Source organism: Sorex fumeus, unplaced genomic scaffold, assembly GCF_029834395.1.
Source record: "Sorex fumeus unplaced genomic scaffold, SorFum_2.1 ptg000063l, whole genome shotgun sequence".
Lineage (NCBI taxonomy): Eukaryota > Metazoa > Chordata > Mammalia > Eulipotyphla > Soricidae > Sorex > Sorex fumeus.
In genome coordinates this window covers 7,427,418-7,451,900 of record NW_026606120.1, presented here as the reverse complement: position 1 = coordinate 7,451,900, position 24,483 = coordinate 7,427,418, and the positions used below count along the sequence as shown (strand labels likewise).

At 55.1% G+C, this 24,483-nt stretch overlaps 2 protein-coding genes across 2 annotated transcripts; one reads left to right on the top strand and one right to left on the bottom strand.

Moving 5' to 3' along the window:
• Positions 1-2,622: 2,622 nt before the first annotated feature.
• KBTBD13 (kelch repeat and BTB domain containing 13) lies at positions 2,623-3,999 on the bottom strand. The gene has a single exon (XM_056128144.1). The coding sequence runs from the start codon at positions 3,997-3,999 to the stop codon at positions 2,623-2,625; it is 1,377 nt and encodes a 458-aa protein (XP_055984119.1).
• Positions 4,000-8,562: 4,563 nt separating this feature from the next.
• RASL12 (RAS like family 12) lies at positions 8,563-24,013 on the top strand. The gene is made up of 5 exons (XM_056127552.1): positions 8,563-8,766; positions 10,249-10,305; positions 19,080-19,153; positions 19,770-19,960; positions 23,636-24,013. The coding sequence occupies exons 1-5, from the start codon at positions 8,664-8,666 to the stop codon at positions 24,009-24,011; spliced, it is 801 nt and encodes a 266-aa protein (XP_055983527.1). The 5' UTR covers positions 8,563-8,663; the 3' UTR covers positions 24,012-24,013.
• The last annotated feature ends 470 nt before the right edge of the window (positions 24,014-24,483 follow it).

The following is a 24,483-nucleotide window of genomic DNA, read 5'->3' as shown; positions in this document are numbered from 1 at the left end:
ACCCACTGTGTATTGCTCCAGCCCCATATCTCCATAGTTTTTAACCTGGTCTTACACCCCCTCCTCTCCATGATGGTCAAATTTAGGTGCTGGGTTAGGACCTCCAACTCTCTGGACTGGGGACTCAGACCTGGCTTCCTGCATGTAAAGCACATCTCATCGCTTTGAGCCATCTCCCCAGTGCCCCCACTTTCTGAGAGGGAGGGAGGGAGATGAACAAAGTAACTTCATTCCTGGATAAATGAATCATTGTCTTATAATTGACTATTGTTTTATAATGATCATCACAACTCTCAGGGCCTGACCTTCCTTCAGTCTGTCCTCTCTGACCGTATAGGTTGCTGTCTGGCAAGTGTATTTTTGTTGTTTTGCTTCTGGGGCACACAAGCTGGGCTCAGGGATCACTCCTGGCAGGCTGGGGGGACCGTATGGGGTGCTGGGGACCAAACCTGGGTTAGCCATGTATAAGGCAAGTATCTTTTTTTGGGGGGGGGTCACACCTGGTGATACACAGGGGTTACTCCTGGAAGGGCTCAGGAGACCATATGGGATGCTGGGGATATGGCTGAACCCGGGTCAGCCGTGTGCAAGGCAAACGCCCTACCCACTGTACTATCACTCCAGCCTCTAAGGCAAGTGTCTTATCTGCTGTACTGTATCTCCAGCCCCCCAAATGCATCTTTGAACTAGCTTTATCATTCTTCTGGTTCCTTATTAGTTACATGAACCTTGTCGTGGGGTCAGAATTACACACTAACAAGAATTGAAAATCACCTGACCCAGTTACTAGGCCTCTGGGCCTCACCTATTTCTGCTTCCAGAAGCAGGGGCAGGGGAGGAGGTGGGGGAGATAGGTTGGGGAGGGATGGCACGGGGAGACGCATTTTATGTTCTCCTCAGAACTTTCCAAAATACAAAAGCAGAGTTTTATTGCTGTGACACATCCAAATAGGGTGAATAGGACTTGGGCCTGAGGGGAGCCTTTCTGGGTGGCACTGGGCAGCTGGAATTTTGGTTTGTTTGGGGGCTACATATGGCACAGTCTCAGGGGTCATGCCCAGTGGCATTTGGAGCACCTGGGTTGGTGGGCTCGAACCTGGAGTTTCAGCAAGCAAAGCATGTTCTCCAACCCTGAGCGCCATCTCCCTGACTCTGCAGTTTCCGCTTTTCGGGGGTTTCCCAGGAAGCCCAGGTTCTGGAGGATGTAGACCACGTGGACACCTCAGGTCACTCTACCCAGGGGCATCTGGCCAGCAGCTGGCCAGGGTGTTCCCGGGGAGGGACAAAGATTCCTCATCATTCATCATAACTCCAGGACTAGGTCCTTGTCTGGCTTCTCTTGGAGCCTCATTTTATTCCCCAGGTGGGGAGGTGCTGGAGCCAGGACACAGTCCAGGGGATCTATGCAGGAGTGGATAGTGGCGGGGTCTGCCTGAAGCAAAGCAGGAGCCAAAGGCAGAGGCTGCCAAGCTTGCACTCTGCTGGAGGCCAGACATTCCACAGAGAGCAGGACGTACCTTGACTTGGCAATGTGCAATCCAGGGCCCTGGCCTGAGGCTCAAAGCTCACCACTGGGCTTTCTGTGCGGCCACACCCTCTAAGGGTCCAGGTCCCCCTTTGTGCCTGGTCCAGTTTACTTTCCCCATCAGCCTGCCCCTCAATGAATATCTCCCCCACAGCTGCTCTGCCTTAGAGGCTGGGCTCACATACAACCCGCAATCCCTGCCTCCGTTGACCCCCAGGTCTCTCCTTCCAACTATCTGAACCACCTTCTCAGCTCGTGTCCCCATTAACTCTGCCCTCATCCTCATCCAATGTGTCTTCTCCTTTAGGGAGTGACACATTTTTCTTCTCCCTATTTTCTTTTTACCCCGTTTCTCTCGTGGTTTTTAAAATATTATTTTGTGAGGTTCATGTCTTTGGGGCCTGTTGCCTTCAGCTCTTTTTTTCCCCCACTTTTTGGGTCACACCCAGCGATGCACAGGGGTTACTCCTGGATCATGCACTCAAGGAAGTACTCCTGGGGGTGCTTGGGGGACCATATAGGATGCTGGGAATCGAACCCTGGATTGGCTGCATGCAAGGCAAATGCCTTACATGCTGTGCTATTACTCCAGCCCTGCCTTCAGCTCTTTGTGCACCAAGATAAGTGTATGTAATCGTGCCTCAAACAAGTTCACTTTCCCAGGCTTACTTAGCCCTAAGCTTGGTGCATTCAAGGAGCAACTGCAGCCGCTTCTGGCTTAGCACCACGCTGGGCAAACAGGAGGCACCCAATTCTGGCCTGCTGCTCAGCTGTTCCCTGCCACCACTAGGCTGCTCCCAGTCTCGCCCAATGACTGGCCCGGTTACAAGTCCAATGACAGCGACCGGCTCGTGGATGCGCTCTTGCCCGGTTCATCCCCACTGCAGGCCCCCCGGCGCTGGGCAGAATCGCAGGAATCGCCTGGCTCCCCACGCAGCCTCTCGGTTAAGCATCTCCCGAGAATCCTGAAGCCTCTGGAGCCAAATGCGCAACAGGAGACGCGAGACCCAGATTTCTCCCTAGCCGCCTGTCTGCTTCATGCGCCCGGCCGGCGCAGAGCCCGGGGGTTCCCTGCTCGGCCCCTCGTCGTTGCGGGGTCACAGTTCGGGCGTGCTGGAAGCCAGAGGCCCGGGGGCACCGGGAGGCAGCCTCAAGAGGAAGGTCTGCAGGGAGCCGGGCCGCGGGAAGCCGGCCTTCTCCCGGAGCAGCCGCCACGTGCCGGCCTCGATGGCGTAGAGCAGCGTGGCCATGCGGTTGACCGTGTAGACGTGGTCTGCGCGCACCACGGCCGTGAAGAGCGCGCCCTTGCTGTTGACGAACTGGCCGGGCAGCGCCGTCCACTGGCCCGTGGCCAGGTTGAGGCAGTCGATGGCGCAGTGCAGGAAGTCGTCCGACGGCCCGTTGCGCACCACGTAGAGGCTGTCGCGGTGCGCCACCATGCAGTGGCCGTAGCTCTGCGGCCGCCGCAGCTCGGCCACCGGCAGCCACGCGTCGGCGCCCGCCGCGTACTCCACCACGGCCGTGGTGTCGGCGGGCCGCCAGAGGCACGCGAAGAGGCGGCCGCGGGCCTGCGCGCAGGGCACGCCGGCCGCGGGCTGCGGCAGGTCGGCCACGAAGCTCCAGTGGCCCGCGGCCGGGTCGTAGCGCTCCACCGAGCTCATGGGCGTGCGCTGGAACTCCCCGCCCACGGCGTACAGGAGGCCGTCGAAGCCGGCCAGCGCCGTGTCGTAGCGCGGCTGGTGCGGGCCGGCGAACTGGCGCCAGGTGCCGCCGTCGGGGTCGTAGCAGAAGCTGGCCGCCACCACCTCCTTGCTGGGGCCCCGCACGCCGCCCACGATGTAGAGCTTGTTGCCCAGCGTGGCCACGCCCGCCAGCAGCGTGCTGGCCTCCAGGGGCAGCGCGGCCAGCGTGCGCCACGCGTCCTCCTCCTCGTCCAGGTAGCACAGCGTGCGCGACGCGTCCTCCAGGAAGCCGGGCGCGGGCGTGTGCGTGCTCACCGCCACGTAGCTGCTGGGCCGCTGCGCCGCCACGTAGGCGCGGGCCTCGGGCAGCGCCAGCCCGGCCGCCAGCTCGCCCGCGCCGTCGCGGATGAAGAGCGCGGCGCTGCGCAGCACGTCGGGCAGCCCGAAGGCGGCGGCCGCGTCGCACAGCAGCGCGCAGTTGTCCGACGTGAGGCTGTGCTCCAGGAAGCGCGCCAGCGCGGGTGCCTGCAGGAAGGCGGCGCACTCCACGGCCTGCAGCAGCTCGTCGGGCGCGGCCAGCGCCGGCCGCTCGCCCCGCAGCACCCGCAGCGCCGTGCCGAAGCCCGCGGCGCTCAGCGCGCCCAGGCGCACCTCGGCGGAGCGCGCCTCCCGCATGCCCGAGCGGAACAGGCCGCGGAAAAAGCCACAGTGCTCCTCCAGCAGCGCGCGCTCGGCCTGGAACAGCTGCCCGTCCACCCACACCTGCACCGCGGCCTCGGGGCCCCGCGCCATGGTGAGCCCGGGCCGACGCGGCAGGCAGCCGCTGGGGTTGCAGTCCGCGGTCAACGGCCCCGAGGCCACCCCGGAGCGGAACAAACTTCCCCGGGAGTTATAAATATCCCTTGGCTAAAGATAGTTCAGCTCATGTGATGTGGCGGCTGCTGTGCCATCGAGGGCACCCGGAGACCTTGCAGGGTCATTTGCCTCCTCATGGAAACCGGGGGGTCGCGGCCACGGTCTCCCGAGGGCCCGCCCGCTGCAGGCCGGGCACCTGGAGGTGACTGGGAACCAGTCGCGGTTAACCTGCACGGGGTCAGCTGCTGGTCCTGGCACAGAGTCCCCCTGAAAATCATGTACCCATTTCACGGGCTTACCACTTTCCCTGGCAGGGGTTGGGAACGCCAACTCAGAGAATCTCTGTGACTGTAAAGTCACCGCACCTGGAATGAAGAGGCTTGGTGGCTGGTTGCTGTTGTAAGGATGCACATTTCTACAGTCTTTGTAGCCACCCTCTGACAAGTGGTTAATTTGGAGCGTATTATGAATATTTTATTTATATTAGCTATCTTTGGTTTGGGAGGTCACACCTGGAGGTGCTCAGGGATCACGGCAGGTTGTGCTCATGGGATCCGATGCCATGAGTGGATTGAATTCGGGTCAACCACGTCCTAGGCAAGCTCCTTCCTCACTGTACTGTCTCTCTAGCCCATTTCTGCTCACTTAGTAGGTATTAACTGTGTATGGTGAGGTCAGCACTGGCCCATTTCACAGATGAAGAGACTGAGGCACGAAAAGGTTGGTAGAAAAACTGAAGTCAAATATGCGGAAATGATGTACAGCCACTATGGTTCCTGACCACTGTCTTCTGTTCCTTTCAGCTGCAAATTCTGGGCAGGACATTGCAGCTGGAAGAGCAGCTTCAGTGATTGCACCCCTTCCCTTGCAGGGAGGATGGAAAATTAAATGCCCAAGATCAAGGCATTTGTGGGGAACAGGCCTTCCTCTTATCCCCAGGGGGCCCTGTACAGCTGTTGGTCACAATGTCACTGCCAGGTAGCTCAGTGGTGATCTTCTGCCATTCCTTCTGTTGAGAGGACTCGGGCCCAAGCTGTGTGGGGTGGCACCTGACTTTTAAGAGACTGTCAGGAGAACAGAGAGACCCCCAGGGTCAGAGCAGGGAACTCTCCTCCCTTCAGTGACCAGCACAGAGTGCACTACCAGGCTGCAGGCTCATGCACCAGCAGCCTCCCCTCCAGGGAACTCCCTCGGCTCCACCATTCAAGCTGTGGGGTGAGGGGCTGCTGGCCAGAGCCTGGGAAGGCAGAAGGAGGCTGCTGGAAACTTCCTGGAGGCTCTGCCCAAGGGACCAGACAGGAAGAAGAGGAGGAGATGGAGGGGCTGGGCACTCGGCCCCTGGGCCCTTCCCAGGCCCTCAGCCAGCTGCATCCTGAGGCCCGGATCGTGGCAGGGCCAGGACAGTCCAGGCAGCTGGAGGAGGCTTTCCGCGGAGCCCATGGGAGATCTACCCTTGCTGTGTACTTGGGGGTCAGGAGAGGGTCTCTGGGGCTGAGAGCTGGGCTGCAGGTTCTTTGGTTATGAACCATATGGAGGTGGAGAGTGAAGTCCTTGCCCAGCTCCCTAACCCCAGACCTGAGCTGGCCATGGTGGGGGTTGGATGGAGATGGAGACGCACCTTCTCCAGGCCCCTGCCGGGGTTTCAGCATGGCCTGGCTATTCCTAGAGGTGCAGGCAAAGAGAAACCTTCATGGTGAGTGTAGTTGGGACATTGATGCCCACACTCTGCTCCATCTTCAGCTTTCGGGCAGTGGGGAGGGCCCCCCACCAAGGTGAGAGGTCAGGATGCTGAGACTGGTCTTCACCTCAACCCCTTGTTCCCACCCCAAAACCCCAGTGGTGTTTCTTCCTCTCCACAGTCCCTGTTCCTCTGGGACCTGGAGACCATGAGGAAGTGTCCTGACTCTGGCCGCCCACGGGGTTCCCAGGCCCTGCCTGACCTTGGGCTGATCTCTCCGCCCTGTGTGAAGCTGGGATGGGTCGAGGAGAGGGGCTTGGAGCGTGACTCTTCATGCTTGACTGAGTTCTCTAGCCACAGAGAACTGTTTTCTGGGCACAGTGAGAAACCGGGAGCCCAGGGCCCCACCCGAGGGGCAGCCCCTAGTCTGACAGAGGCAGCTCAGTCACTGTCCCAGCAGAACCTCCTGAGCAGGAGAGAGAAAGCCCTGCCCAAGAAGACACTTACCCACCCTGAGCCTGGTGGGGACCCCGACTTTGTCTCCCATGGTTTATGTGAATGTGTGTGGTATTTTGGGCCATACCCAGCGGTGCTTAGGCCTTACTCCTGGCTCTGTGTACAGAGAGATCACTCCTGGCAATGCTCAGGGGACCACATGGGTTTCCCAGAATCAAACTCAGGTCTGCTGCATGCAAGGCAAGTGCCCTAACCATTATACTGTGTCTCTGGCCCTAAATGTGTTTGGGTTAGTGAGGAGCCTACCTGGATCTGAGAAGGAAGAGCACTGGATTAGGAGTTCCAATTCCTGCAAAGTCTTTCCAACCTCTCCATTTATTTGTATGCTTCTTTGGTTTGGTTTTGGGGCCACACCTGGCTCTGCACTCAGGAATCACTCCTGGTGGTGCTCCGGGGGACCGTATGGGGAGCCAGGATCAAATCTGGGTTGCCCTTGTGCAAGGCAAGAGTCCCACCCACTGCACCATCATTCTGGCCTTACATGATCCCTGTTTCAAGGAGGAAAAAGGGCAAGTTCATGATTCTGGGACCTGAGAGGTTGCAACTGATTCCAAAGTCCTTTCCCACACACGAGGGTCATTTTTGTGTGCTAGTGAGAGAGGTGACAGATGAGACGCAAGATGGTGAGAGGGACTGGTTGCGGTGTGGACTGGCATTCTTTGCTACCCTAGCCTCTGAGGAGGGTTGGACATTGGACACTCGTAGTCATGGGGAGGGCCTGAGCCACCAGCTGGCCCTAAGTCACATAAGCCCTGTATGGGACAGAATTAGGCGCCACCTCACTGCAGCCTGCCAGTCACAGTGAAGTCTCTGTAGTACCTCCTTCATGTGGTTACCCCTGGATGGCCTTCAGTATTGAAGCGGGAGGCCCACTCTTTTTTGTTTGTTTTTGGGCCACACCTGTCAATGCTCAGGGCTTACTCCTGGTTCTGCACTCAGGAATCACTCCTGGCAGTGCCCAGGGGACCATACAGGATGCTGGTGACAGCCACATGCAAGGCAAACAACCTCCCCACTGTACTATCACTCCAGTCCTGGTTTACCCCTTCTCATTATGGGCAGCTCAGACACTCAAGGGCACATCCGAGTATTCATTTCCCATCAGATTCCTTTTGGAGCCACACCCAGCAATGCTCAGGGTTTACTCCTGGCTCTGCAACACGGGAATCACTCCTAGCAGTGCTCAGGGGACCATATGGGGAGCCAAGGATCAAACCTGGGTCAGATGCGTGCAAGGCAAGCTCTCATCTACTGATTGGTCCCAGCTTTACAGACTAGAAAGTAACTCCCCAGCCCTGCCCAGGTGATTGGGTCTGTGGGGTCCACAGCTTGTCACACTTCTGACCATCTTGAGTGCAACAGTTCTCTGCTCCCAATGAGCCCATCCAGAACTAGTCTGCACTGAGGTCTGTCACCAGAGCAGGAATGTGGCTGGAACTTAGCTTCGTGTTCTTTACTCCAACTCAAAGGGAAATGCTTTGGCCAGGAGCATTATGAGCAATCCTGGCCTGAAGGTGTAATCCAGACAAATTATTCCCTATACCTCTGAGTCTTCATAACAGAACTGGTTTATAGGCACGATTGCCCAGAAACACAGGCTGAGTCCAGAGTCATAGCCAGAGATGGAGAATCCTTTTCTTCTTGGTGGAGCAGTTATTTACCATCAGGTTCTGAGGCTTTCAGTCTCCTTGGTTCCTCTTGTTAGGGTAGGGTGGGGTGGGGTGTGAGGGTGGCAGAGAGCTATAGCAGTTAGAGATCTCTGGGACTCACATCCTCCCCACTCCAGCTGGCCGAATATGATTCCCTGGGTTCTAGGAAGCACTCAGGCTGGAGTCCAGGCTAAGTCTGTCACTCCCTATTAGGCCTGAATCACATCATGGAATTTTGAATGTATTTTTCCCTTCCTTTGGTCTATTTTTTGGTTTTTGTTTTCAGGCCACATTCAGCTGTGCTCGGGACTTAACCCCTGGCTCTGTGTCAGGGATCATTCCTGGCAGGTTCTCTGGGTACCATATGTGGGGCGAGGATCCAACTAGGGTGCAAGGCAAGAGCCTTCCCCGAAATGCTATCTCTTCGACCCCCTCTAGTATTCAAAACGGAGACCCATCACCCAAGGGATCGCCCTGGTCCTGCCTGCGCTGCGCCCGTGGCCCGTGGAGCTCCGCAGCCCGTACATGGAATAGGGATACTCAGCGGCCACGCCCACTAGCGGGACGCCACGCCCACCTATATGGCCACGCCCACGAACACGCCCCCGTCTCCGCCCTCTAGGCCCCGCCCCTCCCGCGCCGCCGGCCGGGGCGGGATCGAGCCGAGCGGCAGTGGGCGCGGGCAGGGCCGCGGGTGCCGGGAGTCGCGCCTCGCGGCCGGGGGCCTCCTCCGAGCTCCGGGCCCGCGCTCGCTCGCCATGTCCTCGGTGTTCGGGAAGCCCCGTGCGGGCGGCGGGCCGCATGGTGCTCCCCTTGACATCAACCTGGCCGTCCTGGGGCGCCGCGGGGCGGGCAAGTCCGGTGAGTGGGGAGGGAGGGTCCGGGCGCGGCGGGCCGGGCACGCTCTCTTGCCTCAGTTTCCCTGCGGCCCCATCCCCCGGGGCGTGCCCGTGTGTCCTCGCCCGCGCTCCCGCTGCGAGCCAGCTCCTGGCGGCTGGTCTGTGCCGCTCTGGGCGGCTGTCAGCAGTGACAGCGGGACACCCCGGCGCCCCTGGGGTTCCCAGCAGGGACCTGCAGTATCCCGTGCGTGGATGCAATTCTGCAACAAGTGTGCATTCTTGCAAGTGTATTTGTTTTAAGTCAGCTCCCTCTCTTGATTCTCTCTCTCTCTCTCTCTCTCTCTCTCTCTCTCTTTCGGCGGGGGTGGGGGGACAGGGCTCACACTTAGCAGTGTGGGGATCGAACCCAGGTTGGCCACGTGCCTAAGCTCCAGCTGTAACTGTCTCTCCAGGTGACTTTTGAAGGGTCCTGAGTAATAGCTGGCCAGTCCTTGGCTTTAGGTGGCCGGCCAAGTTCTGAACGGAATGGGTGCTGGGGTGGAGGGGAGGTGCCCAGCCTGGTGGAGCAGCCTTTTGCCAGTTTTCCATTGTCTGGTGTGGTGGGGGGGAGCAGACGAGGGACGCCTGACCAGTGGGTGAGACCCGTCCTTGGGCTTCTAGAAACTCGGAGGGAATGGCAGTGGCTTGGTGGGCAAACGGGGTGGGGAGGACGAAAGGGGGCACTTTCTGTTCATTTAAAGAAGGTAGATTTGATGAGGGGGAGGGGCACGGAGTGATTTTTCTTTTCTCTTTTTCCTTGAAAAGATGATAGAAGGCCAAAATCTGTTGGGAGCTTCTGAATTGAGCTGTGGAGGAAGGGGGCTCAAACTGGCCTGGGGCTTGGGTCTCTCCTGGCATATGAGGAGGGCCTCGTTGTTAAGACCACTCTCAGGGGTCCCCCAAGGCTGCCTCTGCTGAATAGCCTGGCCATGAATACATGACCAAGGTTCAGGACCATTGAACCTGGGGGGATGTGGTGGGGCTGCCTCCCTTCCAGTGGGGTTCCCTGGGTTGGTACAGAGTTCACTGGCAGGATGAGTCCTGATTCCTGAGTTGGTTGGGATCTTTGCAAACAGCATCCTGCCCCACCCCCACCCCTCCACTGCCCCAGGCTTGTGCCTCTCATTGCTTTGTTTTGCTTTTCTCTTCTTTTCTTTTTTCTTTTTGGTTTTGGGTCACACCTGGCAATGTTCAGGGCTTACTCCTGGCTCTGCACTCAGGGAGGGCTCTTGGAGGGCTTGGATGACCATATGGGATGATGGAGATTGAATCCTCATTGCTTTTTTCTTGTGTGAAAAAACAAACCATCAATGGTGCACTGATCTGGATGTGGTAGTCTTTGGTTCTGGCTTCTGAGCCTCTCATACCAGCTCCTCACCCCCTCCTTCTTGGAGGGAGTCCAGGGGAGCGAGAAGGAGAGCACAGCACCAAGGAGTCTGAGCTGGGTTCTTTCTGTCTCTTGTAGCACTGACTGTGAAGTTTCTGACCAGGAGGTTTATCAGTGAATACGACCCCAACTTGGGTAAGACACTCCGCATCCCTTCCTTCTGCCCCACCCTACTTGGATCCCTGTCCTCACCTAGAGGGTCCAGCATGACCACATCTGCCCCTCTGTGGGTAGAGACAAGACCTCCCAGGAAGAGTCACTCAGGGACCACAATATAAGATCCAGAACAAACCTTTCCCAGACCCCACCCAGGCAACTGGGGGCTTGGTTCTGACGGGAGAGTGGAGAGTTGATGTACTAAAACATGAGGTGTGATGAGACTTAAAAAATAAATAAGAGGGACTGGAGTGATAACACGGAGGGTGGGGCATTTGCCTTGCACGCGGCCGACCCAGGTTTGATTCCCAGCATCCCATATGGTCCCCAGAACACTGCCAGGAGTAATTCCTGAGTGCATGGGCCAGGAGTAACCCCTGTGCTGGGTGTGACCCAAAAAGCAAAATAAATAAATAAATAAGAGGGGCTGGGGAATAGTACAGGGCTTAAGGGGCATGCCTTCATGAAGCTGTCCCAGTAGGATCCCAGGCACCACCTGGTCCCGAGCGAGCATCTCAGGGTACCACCCTGAACACCCCCACCGCAGTATCACAGTATCATTGGGTTGGCCTGTGTACTCCTGAGCACCACAGGATTCTGCATTGAATCTCTGGCCTGATTGGGGCTGAGAATTTCTGGAAAGGGCCCTGGGCCTCTGGGGTTTTTTTTTCCAATTTTATTTTATTTTTATAAAGTTGTTCACAATAATTTTTTACACTCAATATTACAACACCAATCCCACCGCCATAACTCCTACCCACCACCATTATTTTGAATTTCCCCACCACCACCCAAGCCTGCCCCAAAAGCAGGTCCTAAATAATTTATTTTGTATGGCTTATTATAAATAATGAGTTAAAAATGATCCAAAAAAGTTTCCTTAGAGGAAAGTGTGTGAAAATTGTTGTATCTCACCCCAGAGCCATTAAGCCCTTGTATAAGAGATTACCAACATGTTGTTACATGTTGCCTTGTGTGCTAATATTTGGGCGGGAGCGATAGCACAGTGGGTAGGGCATTTGCCTTGCACGAGGTCACCTGGTCAACCCGAGTTCGATTCCTCCACCTCTCTCTGAGAGCCCTGCAAGCTACCAAGAGTATCTAACCCGAACTGGCAATGCCTGGCAAGTTACCCTTGCGGTATTCGATACACCAAACATAGTAACAACAAGTTTCACAATGTTACTGGGCCTGCTCCAGCAAATCGAGGAACAATGGGAGGACAGTGACAGTGCTAATATTTACTTACTTATTTTAGGATGAGATCACTTGCTTTCTACCTTAACCCCATCAATTGTGATGTGCTACTCTTGGTACGTCAGTGCAAGTAGAATATGAAATCTTGCACAGCAGCAAATGCAGCTGTGCGCTTCAGGGATCCTAAAATTTTAAATAGGGTGATACAACTGGAAATGACTTTGGGATCCAGAAGCATCTCTGCAGCTTGTTGCTTTCTTCCGAGATTTATTTGTGAGTCTCTGGATCATGGCCATTAATGAAGTTATATGACTCTGGAGGCAGTTCATGGGTGTGACCGCCAGGCTCCGGGAAAGACAAGGAGATGGGGAGAGGTCACCATTCCCAACTCCACAGAGCCTGGAGATTTCCATCACAAAATCCACATACCTGATACAGCAGATACATTCTCATGCATGAGGGGCTTGTCCCGAGCCTGTGGAGATTGGCCATGAGCATGACGGCAGTTGGGTTCCGGAGGTTTTCGGACCCTGGGCCTCTTGACTACTACTTGGGGGCACCTCAGCCCCCCCCCAAAAAATCCAAACAAACAAGGACTAAAAAACAATTTAGGAGCTGGAGACATAGCTCAAGTGATGGAGCACATGCCTAGCATCAATTTTATCCTCAGCACTGAATATCCCCTCTCCCTCCCAACTGCTGGGTATGGCCCCTAGGGAAAAAAAATCAAATATAGGCTGGAGAGATACAGTGGGCAGGGTCTCACCTTGCTTGCAGCCAATCAGGGCTTGATTCCCAGAGAATAGTCCCCCGAGCCCCCACCCCCCCAGGAGTGATTCCTGAGTGCAGAACTGGGAGTCAGCCCTGAGCATAGTTGGGTGCAGCACGGGAACCAGAATAAAAATAAAACACACAGAACATCCATATCCATTAAATATTTTTCTTAAAGATGTTCTCTCAATGTGCTTTTCCAGAAAAACTGGACATGTGAGAAATGCTCTAGTGGTGTGGCTTTTGACAGCCATACACAAAAACTTGTTTTATAGCCATATCATGGAGTAGTGAGATCAGAGCTGAGCTATAATCCTGCCCCTGCCCCCTATTGGCTGTGCAACCTCAGCAGCTGGAGAACCTCTCTGAACCTGTCTCCTCTCCTATAAACAGACATAAGGGTACGTGGGTTTGATCCCCAGCACCCTATATGATTTCCTGACCCCTACCAGGAGTGGTTCCTGAGGGCAGTGCCAGGAATAAGCCCTGTGCACCATGAAGTGTGGCCCAAAAACAACAAACGAGAGAGAGAGAGAGAGAGAGAGAGAGAGAGAGAGAGAGAGAGAGAGAGAGAGAGAGAGAGAGGCCTAGAGTGATAGTACAGTGGGTCAGACTTTTTCCTTGCATGGGACTGAGCCATGTTTGAGTCTTTGATTTTTGATTCCTGATCATGATCATGATCATCCTCTTGTTTGTCGATTGCCTCGAGCAGGCACCAGTAACATCTCCTTCATCCTCGCCCTGAGATTTTAAAAAGTGCCATATTCAAGGCTCTTTCAGGGTTAGGAGAATGAGACCCATCATTGTTACTGGTATTTGGCATATTGGGTATGCCACGGGGAGTTTGCCAGACTCTGCCGTGTGGGCAGGTTATATTCGGTAGCCTGCCAGGTTGTCCAAAGTAAGAATTCCTAATACCACATATGATCCCTGAGCACTCCATAGTGGCCCCTGAGGGCAGAGCCAGGAGTAAACCCTGAACCCACCCAGGTGTGGCACAAAAGAAAAAAAAAGATTTAGAGAAAGACAGAAGATTAAGAAAAGTGATCAGGACTAGAGCAATAGTACAGCAGGGAAGGCGCTTGTCCTCCCTGCCGTCCAACCAGGGTTTGATTCCTGGAACCCCATGTAGTCCCCAGAGTACCATCAGAACTAATTCCTGAGTGCAGAGCCAGGAGTAACTTACCCCTGAGCACAGCTGGATGTGACCCAGAAACTAAAAAGAAGAAAAAAAAAACAAAAAAGAAAGATGCATCCGCAGTCCAGCGTTGTCTCTGCAATCTCTGTAATTAGTTAGAACGGGGTTCCTGAAGCTCCCTCTCTGCAGCATGGCCTTCTCCTCAGATCCCTGCTGCACAGAACCCCAGTCTGCAGCACAGAAGCAGAATCTCACGGGTAGGAATGTCCCAGGCATCTGGAAGTCCACTTTTCCAGCAGTTGTGTGTTGTAAGTGGTCCAGTGAGAAAAATAGGGATGTTCATAACCTTTAGGAATTGGGAAATGTTGTTTTAGCTTGTTTTTCCTATTTCTGAAGACGGAATCAAGCTTTTATGGGGAGAGAAAAGCACCATGGTGTGTCTCAGGCCTTCCCTACAGTCCTGGCTGCTGCCCTGGCCGGCTGGACTCTGACAACAGAGGGAGCACCCACAGTGCAGCCCAGCCTCTGTTGGGCACCTGCAACTCTGGGCAGAGTGGGCTTCCTTGGGTCTCAGCTCTTTGGTCCAAAAGTTGCAGAATTATCATTCAAAGATCTTCCCCATGGGGCCCGAGCGATGGTACAGTGAAGGTAAGGCATTTGCCTTGCATGTGGCCAACCCAGGTTCAATCCCCAGGCATCCCATATGGACCCCCAGCCAGGAGTAACCCCTGAGCATTGCTAGTTGTGCCCCCCGAACCAAAACCAAATAAAAACCACCAAAGATCTTTCCCAGAACCCCAAGGGGCTGCCTGGTTAAGTTAGGGGTGCAGGGGAGGTGACTCGCTGGCAGTCCCTAGGGGTCTGTTCCCAGCTTGGTTCCTCCCCGCTCTGGGTCCTGAAGGGGGTCCCTGTCTCATGGGAGGAATGGGACACAGGGTGCTGGGTGCTGCTGAGGTGGAGGTTGGGGGAGCAGAACATGGATTAAATGGAGTGGGGGAAATCAAGGATGGGTGAGGAGGGTTTGGGAAAGCGCAAACAGGGCTCTCTAGGGGTGGAAAGTTGGCTTCCATGCACAAACGGTGCCTCAAAGGCAGATCCAGCCCCCCCACCCCAAACCTGCACAAAGGGCATATTTATGCTAAAGTGTATTTGCTCATTATCTGGAATTTTTCATTTGTTTTTGGGCTGTATCCAGTGGTGCTCAGGGCTTACTCCTGGCCTGGTTCTCAGGGCTTACTCCTGGCTTGGTGCTCAGAGATTACTCCTGACTTGGTGCTCAGGGCTTACTCCTAGCTTGGTGCTCAGGGCTTACTCCTGGCTTGGTGCTCAGGGATTATTCCTGAAGGGGCTGGGGGACCATATGGGGTGAAAGAAATAGAACCCCAATCGCCATGTTAGGCAAGGGCCCTCCCTACTATACCCAATCCCACCCCCATCTGGAATTAAACTGTGACTGTGCTTCCTAAATTTTATCTGGAACCACTTCTCCTGTCTCTCTCTCCCTGTCCCCCACTCCAGAGCCTTCACGCAGCCCCCCACCCCAGAAGCCTCTCAGAGTGCAAGTCTGCCTGGCTGTGGTGGAGCGCTCTGGGAGCTGACAGGCGCTGGTCAGCCCCTGTGGCCTCTGCGCTTGCCCTCTATCTACCCCGAGAGCTAGGACCTGGAGATTTGCCCAGACACCCCCCTGAAAGCATCTGGGGGAACCAGTGCCACCTGCTTGGGTCTCTGACACCCCCACCCCTTGGGGGGCTGCAGCAACAGAGTGGGAGTCTGAGCCAGAGCCTGCCCTTCTGTGTGAAGGCATGAGCACCCAGTACAAGGCTCATTCTCCTTTTTTCTTCCTTCCCTTCCTGTTTTGGGGCATCCTACCGGTGCTCAGGGGCTATTCCTGGCTCTGCACTCAGGAATCACTCTGATGTGGTGCTGGGGATTGAACCCAGCAAGTGCCTTGGTCCCTGTACTCACTCTCCCTCCAGCCGACAGTTAGCTCTTTTTTGTTGTTGTTGTTGTTGTTGTTTTGTTTTGTTTTTCCTTATTTTGGGTCACACCTGGCAATGTACAGGGGTTACTCCTGGCTCTGTACTCAGGAACCACTCCTGGCAGTGCTCAGGGAACCATGTGGAACCCGGGTCGGCTGCGTGCAAGGCAAATGCCTTACCTGCTGGCTACTGCTCCAGCCGCCAAGAGTTAGCTCTTAAGAGATGGGAAATAACTCTTTCACCCACCCCCAAAGTTCTTCCAAGAGTTTGAGTTGAAAGAGAGTCTTGAGGGTGAGGAGCCCAGTTATCTATTGCCATTTCCAGCCTGAGCCCAGAATCATTCAGATGCTCTGAAACAGGCGGCTGGGGCAGGGCTTGAGAAGGGATTCTGTGGCCTGAGCAATAGCACAGCGGGTAGGGTGTTTGCCTTGCATGCAGCCGATCCGGGTTCAATCCTTGGCATCTCACATGGTCCCCCAAGCACCACCAGGAGTAATTCCTGAGTGCAGAGCCAAGAGTAACACCTGAGCATCGCTGGGCGTGATACAAAAAGAAGAGAGAGAGAGAGAGAGAGAGAGAGAGAGAGAGAGAGAGAGAGAGAGAGAAGAGATTCTATCATTTTCCCATTTTATAGATAAAGAAATTGAAACTTCATGATTTGTCCAAGTTATGGAGATCCTCAGGCCCAAGGAAGATGACACCACCCCAGCCACTGTCCACACAGTACACTGTGCTGGCAGAGTCCAGCTCTGAGGATTGGGCTTTCTGTACCTTGGTTTCCCATCTCTTTCTTTCGGCCCCTCTCTTCCCTCTCCCCTTCTATTTCCCTCTTGTCCCCTTCCCTCCATTTCATTCCTTTCTCTTCCCCTGTCCCCCTTTCTTTTGAGGTGCAAAGGGCCTCACACATGCAAAGCAAGTGTCGACCTATCCTGACCTGTGGCCCCTCAAAGAGCTGAGCCTTGCTTCAGGTTGGGGTTGTGAATGAGGTGGGGAGGGGGTGTGTTTGTGAAAGACCTCTGCCTAGTGAGTCCCAGGTGTGTGTGTGTATGTGTGTGTGTGTGTGTGTGTGTGTGAGAGAGAGAGAGAGAGAGAGAGAGAGAGAGAGAGAGAGAGAGAGAGAGAATGCATGTGGTCATGCTCCAGGAACACCCTGGTACTCTGCCTCTCACAAGGGTGAGAGCAGCCCACCCCCGCTTCTGAGCATCATCAGGCTCAAACTGTCTGATCATGCCTCCCTCCTCCTTTAGTGCATGCGATGCTCTTAGACCAGCAAGTGCAGGATGCGTGGGGAGGAGAGTGTCCTCCAGCCCAGCTGAAGTGGAACTGGAACTGAGACTGAGTTTAGAGTGGTAGGTGAAGCCACACTGCTCAGGGGATCACCAGAGAGGCTGACAGGAGAGACCTGGTGATAACAAGAGAGGACACTACTGCCACTTGGAAAGGGCCCCCCACCCCTCCTTTGCAGGGCCCTCCCTGTGAGCAGGGTCGGGGGCTCTGGATCCAGTCTTCACTGGAGCTTCTCACCCTGCTCACCTGCCCGCCAGTGTCAGCGGCCCTGGGCTCAGGCCCTTCCCGGAGGCTCTGCGGAAACAGAGCCGCTGAGTTCAAGTTCCTGGTACATGTGGCTGGACGATCTTCCTCCTTCTCAGGCCTTGCTTCTGACCTCCTGCTAAGAGCACTGACCAGGGTCCACACAACCACAGGAGACCAAGGCGGAGCTCATGCTTTCCCTGGGCTGGTGCCTGTTAGGTGCCTGTCAGGTGCCTTTTAGGGTGCAATACAGGGGGTGCATCAGACAACGGCGGGGAGAAGACAAAGGGAAGGCTCACAAGAGGGAGTCTCTGGGACTCGCTTCTTGGACCAAATATAGTTAAACGTTTGGGGCATATTTTCCATTCGATTTTTTTTTTTTTTTGTCTATGAATAAGAGCAGTTATTTAGCCAAGTCCCCGGAGCTGGCTGGGGACAGGAGCTGTGATTCCTGCTGGCGGCTGGCGTATGTCCAGGCCTGGCGTGGCAGCCAATTGCCCTCAGAGAGGACCTAGCCAGGACTGGGGTGCTCTGCTTCCAGGAAGGCAGAGAGAGGGGACCCCAGTTCCTCCCAGCAGGGCCTTCTCTGGGATCCTTCGGGAGTGCCTGGGAAGGGGGTTCCTGAGGTGCCCTCTGCATGCTAGGACATTCACTGCTCCCCTGGAGAGCTGAGGTCATGAGAAGTGAGAGGGAAAAAGGGAAGATCTCGTGAAATCCAAATAAGGGACATAACTGACTTCGTGGACAGGCACCAATGTCGAGTTCCTGACCATCAGTCTGGGTGGAATGAGGGTAGGGGCGCGCATGGGGGGAGAGAAGGGCACAAGGGAACTTGCTGTCTATTTTATACCTTCTTCCTGAGGCTAACATTATTTCAAAATAAGAAGTATAAAAGCCCCCCCCCCCCCGCCCCCAGGAACATGACCTGCCTGTAAACACTGATGTTCCAAGGGTCCTTTACAGTCAGTTTCAAGGTCTCAAAAAGTAAATGGGCATCACTGTTTTCTTGGGGGCTGGCATCTGAACCACTCCTGCCAGCGCTCAGGGCCAGTTCCAAGCTCTGTACTAACGTGTGGAGAGTTGCTCCTGGCTATGTTCTGGGAAACTACTGCAGGCAAAAATGTCCCAGCCCACTGAGCTCGCTCCCGCCCAGGGTACTCACTTTGTTTTGTTTGGGGTCACACCTGGAAGCACTCAAGGCTTACTCCCTGACTGCTCTCAGGGACCACTCTTGGTGAGCTTGGGGGACCATAAGGGGTTCCAGGGATTCAACCTAGGCTGGCCCCATGCGAGGCAAGTACCACTGTACTATCTTCCGCCCTCAAAACTCATTTTTTTAATTTTCTGCTTTTGTTTTGGGGCCACACCCGGTGATACTCAGGGGTTACTTCTTGGGCTCTATACTTGGGAATTACTTGCAGCGGTGCTCAGGGGACCATGTGGGATACTGGGAATCAAACCCTGGTTGGCCGTGTGCAAGGCAAACACCCGACCTCCTACTTCGGCCCCAGAACTCTTTTTATAGAGTGAAAGTTTGACACTGTTTAGCTGAATTACTTGAGAAAATGATAGTCAAATAATTGACATAATGAATTTGAAGGGAAAAAAATTGAGAAAGTGTATTCAGAGATCTGATTTGCTTAGTGACAGCTAGGCCACATCTATGACCTGCAACTCTCAGGTCACTAGACAGCTTGCAGGAAGATGTGGGTGGGAAAATCTTCTCGGATTCCTCCATTTACCCCCCACCCCAACCCCTCCCCCACCATTGCCTGTGCTTCTGCTGGTCTTGTCTCTTCTCCTGGGGCAGGATCGTCAGGATTGTGGTTGGAGGGGAAGGGGGGATGCCCTGTTGGGAGGGAGAGGCCAGCAGAGCCACTGAGGCCTGTGCTGCTGACAGATCTCTCCTGCAGCATGTCCCGACCCCTGTGGCATGTTCCATTGAGTGGCCCCTGGTGCTGTTCAGTGGGAGGTTCTGTCTAGGTTGTCTACATGTCATGAGGGCCAAGGCCATCCTGGTGGCCCCAGCTCAGCCAGACCTGGGGGTCCTGTGGCAAGGAGCCCTGGGACTCAGGCCCAGGCCCCCTGTGTGGGCAGAGGGATGCCTGCCCTCACCTGGCGGAATGTCTGTGTTGTAGAGGACACCTACAGCTTGGAGGAGACTGTGGACCACCAGCCTGTCCACCTGAGAGTCATGGACACCGCAGACCCGGTAATGCCCCCCCTGCTGCCTCCTCCAGGGCTGTCAGTACCCAGGGACAGCTCTTCAGCAGGGCACTCATCTCCCTCTGCAGGCCTACTGGCCCTCTGACCCCCGATAGGGCTCTGACCACTCTGGGCCCAGGGCTGGGGAGACCGGGTGCTCGCTGGCATTTCTTGAGATCCTGAGCTCTGGGGCGCGGTCCCGGCCCCCATGGCATGTTCCATTGAGTGGCCCCTGGTGCTGTTCAGTGGGAGGTTCTGTCCAGGTTGTCCACATGTCGTGAGGGCCACACAGAAGCAGGTGACACAGGTGTTTACTCGGGTGCCACCCCTACTCCAGGGCACACAGCCCCCACCAGGCCAGAAACCAAAGGGGATCCAGGAACCCAACCCCAAACTGGAGATGCCCAGGCTAGCCCAATCTGGGTCGAGGCCTGCCAGAATCGGCTCGGTGCCCCAAAGGCCCAGGTTGGATGGTGGAAGTGAGCCTTCTTTCACCCACAGCCAAGTAACACTCAAGTGCCCCTGTAGAATGGGCTCTTCTGGGGAATAAGATGCCAAGACAAGGCGAGGCCTGGGCTGGGGCGGCCAGGGGGAGAACTTCAGCTGCCCATCGCTTGCCCCAGGACATCCCCCGGAACTGTGAGCGCTATCTGAACTGGGCACATGCCTTCCTGGTGGTGTACAGCGTGGACAACCGCCAGAGCTTCGAGAGCAGCAGCAACTACCTGGAGCTCCTGGCTCTGCACGCCAGAGAGACGCAGCGTGGCTGCCCGGCCCTGCTCCTGGGCAACAAGTTGGACATGGCGCAGTACAGGTGAGTGCGGCCTCGCCCCACTGCCCTGGGGCTCACTCACCCCATCAGCAGCGGCTGTGGGTCATTTTCTGGGAAGGTGAAACCACTAAGAACAGAGGCACACAACACACACACACACACACAACACACAACACACAACACACATTGAGGTGAAAGTGGGGGGCAGAGGGGACCAGGGGGCACAGGCTTACATGGGAAAGGCACATGGACCACACACTGCCGGGCGGGTCTTCCATCCTCCTGGGGCTCTGTGGTCTCCAGCCTCACCCTTTTTCAAGTGACTGTTTGACCTGGAGTTCCCATGCTGTTCCAGGCTGGCCACACATTGATTCAGCTCTGATTGGTTCCTCCTGTCAGGTGACTGCTTTAGGTCAACCAAATCTTTTTTTCAGTCTAGCCAGGGAGGTGCTGGGATCTCTTCTGCCCAGCTGGTGGCAAAGGGTTGCATTGGGTTCAAAGCCCACAGACAGAGCCTGGGACCACCGGCTGCCTTGTCTGGCTTATCTGGCAGAATGTTTGAAAAGACCTAGAACTGGAATGTTTGGCTTTTTTTTTTTTTTGCTTTGCTTTTCTTGGGTCACACCCGGAGATGCACAGGGGTTACTCCTGACTCTACACTCAGGAATTACTCCTGGCGGTGCTTGGGGGGCAATATGGGATGCTGGGAATCGAACCTGGGTTGGCCATGTGCAAGATAAACACCCTACCTGCTGTGCTATTGGTTCAGCCCAGGAACTGCAATGTTCCTGGGCTAGAGAAGGCCACAGCTTCTGATGTGAGGCTAACCTCTCCACTTGAGTAATCCTACTGTCTGAGCCACTGGTCACCTTCCACTAGCCTTTCCCCCACCTCCCCTACACAAGTCGGTCAGTTCCCAAAGATCTGCTTAATGGAGTTAGCAAGGAGGGGCTAGCAGGTCAGATGGCCATGGCCAGTGATAGGTGCAGTCCTGAAATGACCCATCAGGGGAGAGTCCTCAAATATTGGTCAAACCAGAGACCCACATTCCATCCCAGGGAATTAGAGAAGTTGTCTGAGCAAAAGGTGGCCTTGGGACTAGAGAGACAGTACAGAGGGCAGGCATTTGCCTTGTACTTGGCCAACCAGCGTTCAATCCCCACCTCCCTGTGTGGGTTCCTGAGCATTGCCAGGAGTGATCCCCCAGTGCCAAGCAGTGCTTACTCGCCCTGAGCACTGCTTGGGTGTGGTCCAAAAACCAAAACAAAAGGTTGTATTTGAGGATCACAGAGCCCAGGTGCAGAGAGAGACATCACAAGATCTAATTGTGAATAAACCGGTTTTCAATAGGAAAGAAAAACAAGCTGGATCACTGTTTTTGTTTTGCTCGTTTCCAAAGGAATTGTCTAAAAAGTGACTCATGAGAGAATAACAAGAATATGGGGGTTTATATGAAGTAATATCAGTCCTCTAAGAACACGTTGTTACAATTCATTGCTATTTCTATTTCTAATCATATGCCCAGGATGTAGTGGGGATTTGATTGGTCCAGTGAAGCTGCCTGGTGGCTGAGAATTGGTCAGAGTTTCCCATGATAGTCTTGCAGCCAAAGATAAAATGTGGTTTAGATAGAGTGGTGGTTCCCAAGCCACCAATATATTTTCACTAGACTGCACTGTAGCACTGTCCTCCCATTGCTCATCAGTTTGCTGGATGGGCACCAGTAATGTCTCCATTGTGAGACTTGTTGTTACTGTTTTTGGCATATTGAATATTCCATGGGGAGCTTGCCAGGCTCTGCCATGCGGGCAAGATACCCTCGGTAGCTTGCTGGGCTCTTGGAGAGGGACGGAGGAATTGAACCCGGGTTGGCCACGCGCAAGGCAAATGCCCTACTCGCTGTGCTATCGCTCCAGCCTCACTAGATTGCAGAAAAATTAAAAACAGGATAATTTACCTGCCTGGTCACCCATTCACACATGAGCATGTCCACACAGGGCCCTTGTTTCAAAAAGGGTTCTTTTAAGCCCCTCTGCTACAGATTCAGATTCAAGTTCATAAAAAAAAAAGTAAATAATGGGGCCAAAGAGATAGTACAGTGGGTAGTGTACTTGCCTTGTATGTGGCTGCCCCAGGTTCGATCCCTGACATTCCATATGGTCCCCCAAGTACCACCAGGAGTGATTCCTGAACGCAGAGCAGGAATAAGTTCTGAGCATCGCTGGGTGTCTTCCAAAACTAAATAAACAAAAAGAGAAAGAAAAAAAGGTAAATAATGCAAGATCGTTTTGCTAAAGGGTTTCCTTGGGAACTGCTGAGCTGAGGCAAGACACCAGCCTGGGTGGGGAAAGAATTATTACCTGTTCTGTCCTGATCTCTCATGTATTTTGTTGTTGTTTATTTGTTTTTGGTTTTGGGGTAAGCGAGCAGTGTTCAGAGGCTCTTCCTGACTCTATACTAAGCCGTGGTCTCTGGCAGTACTCAGGGACATATTCAACGCCCAGACTGGAACTGGGTTTCGTGAAGGGCAGAGCAGGTGCCTTTATTCCTATGCTGTCTCTCAGAGCCTCCTGGCCCTTTTTGCCATCTTTCTCACTCTGGCTCTCCCAGAGGCCCCTCTCAGCTAGGTTGTCCCCACCCTCTTCTCTCCTGTCATCCCCCAGCCCGGGCCACTGGCCTCAGGACTGAGGCTGGAATGAGGAGAGGCAGCTCAGACGGGGAGCAGCAGGCCACGATCCCCAAGCCAGGCCCAGGCTGAGGCTGGTAAAGATGGCTCCCTCCTGCTCCAGCCGGGAAATGAGGCCCCCTGGCTTGGGAGGAAAGGCCCCAGAGGCAGAGAGGGGCCTCGTGTTTCATGCTGGCTAGGTGGGATTCGCCACTGCAACATTGACATCAAGACTTCAGGGACCTTCCCCTCTTCCAGAAATCTGAACTGCCTGAGATCCAGTCTTTTTTTCCCTTTCTCTTCAATTCCTATGGCATTCAGAAGCTCCCAGAACCTGGGTCTGGAGCAATGGCACAGCGGGTAGGGTGTTTGCCTTGCACGCGGCTGACCGGGGTTCGATTCCCAGCATCCCATATGGTCCCCTGAGCACCGCCAGGAGTAATTCCTGAGTGCAGAGTCAGGAGTAACCCCTGTGCATTGCTGAGTGTGACCCAAAAAGCAAAAGAAAAAAAATGGGTCAGAAGCTTCCAGAACCTTCCTGGTTTGTAAATATCTGACCACACCATTCAGAGATGGTATTGGACAAAGCTGGAAATAGAGACCACTTCTTCCCTCTGTCTCATTCCTTTCCCAGAAATATGGAGGCACCCCCCCCCCCCATTTCTCTTCTGCCTGGCAGATCACAGGGAGAGTATTGCCAAGCACAGGCCAGCATGAAACACGGGGTCCCTCCCTGCCTCTCAGGGCCTTTCCTCCCAAGCCAGGGCGCCTCATTTCCTGGCGGGAGCAGGAGAGAACCACCTTCACCAGCCTCAGCCCGGGTCTGGCTTGAGGATTGTGGCCTGCTGCTTCCCGTCCAAACCCAGCCTCCTCCTCACTGAGCACTGGCTGGGAGCCTTTGCTGCATCTGCTATTTCTCCATCTTCCTAACATCCCTGAGAGGCAGCTCATAGTCGTCCCATTTTATTGATGAGACCATTGAGGCCCAGAGAGATGCAGGGAAGGAGATACACACCGGCCTGCCTGAAGGTTTCGCCTTGCTTCCTCCCCAGGCAGGTAACAGAGGCAGAGGGCGCGGCGCTGGCAGCCAGATTCGGCTGCCTGTTCTTCGAGGTGTCCGCCTGCCTGGACCACGAGCATGTGCAGCACGTCTTCCACGAGGCGGTGCGGGAGGCCAGGCGGGAGCTGGAGAAGAGGCCCCCTACCCGGCCCCTCTTCTCCCTGGAGGAGCGGTTCCCGACCCATCAGGCCCCACTGGCTGCCGGCCACAGCCTGGCCAGCTGCACCTTCAACACACTTTCTACCGTCAGCCTGAAGGAGATGCCGGCTGTGGCCCAGGCCAAGCTGGTCACCGTGAAGTCTTCTCGGGCCCAGAGCAAGCGCAAGGCACCCACACTGACTCTGCTGAAGGGCTTCAAGATCTTTTGAGGGTCCCTAGGACTGGGGGGACCATGCCTGGGTTGGCCCCCGCCTTTGTTTCTGACGCAGCACCACCCCGGGCCCCAACCCAAGCCCAAGCCCCAGAGAGAGAGAGAGAGAGAGAGAGAGAGAGAGAGAGAGAGAGAGTGCTTGTTTCCATGGCAACCATGACAGTGCGCCCTTCCCTGCTCAGTCTCAAGGTGGAGGCTGGGACAGTGTCTGTCATGGTGTCATCATCCCTTCCTGCCGCACCATGGCAGATGGAGACCCTAGCGGATGCTCTGATGTATCCTTCAGAGTGGTGGGGCTGAGAAGCGGTCACACAAAGGCCTGACACCCACTTGGTGAACGGGTGCAGCCCAACTCACCCCACTGTGGATCCCAGTTAAATCTAAATGAAGAAACTCAGGTGGGTAGAGCTACACTGGGCATGGGTTGAAGCCCTGAGACCATCTGGCACTGCATAAGCCCTGAGCAAGCC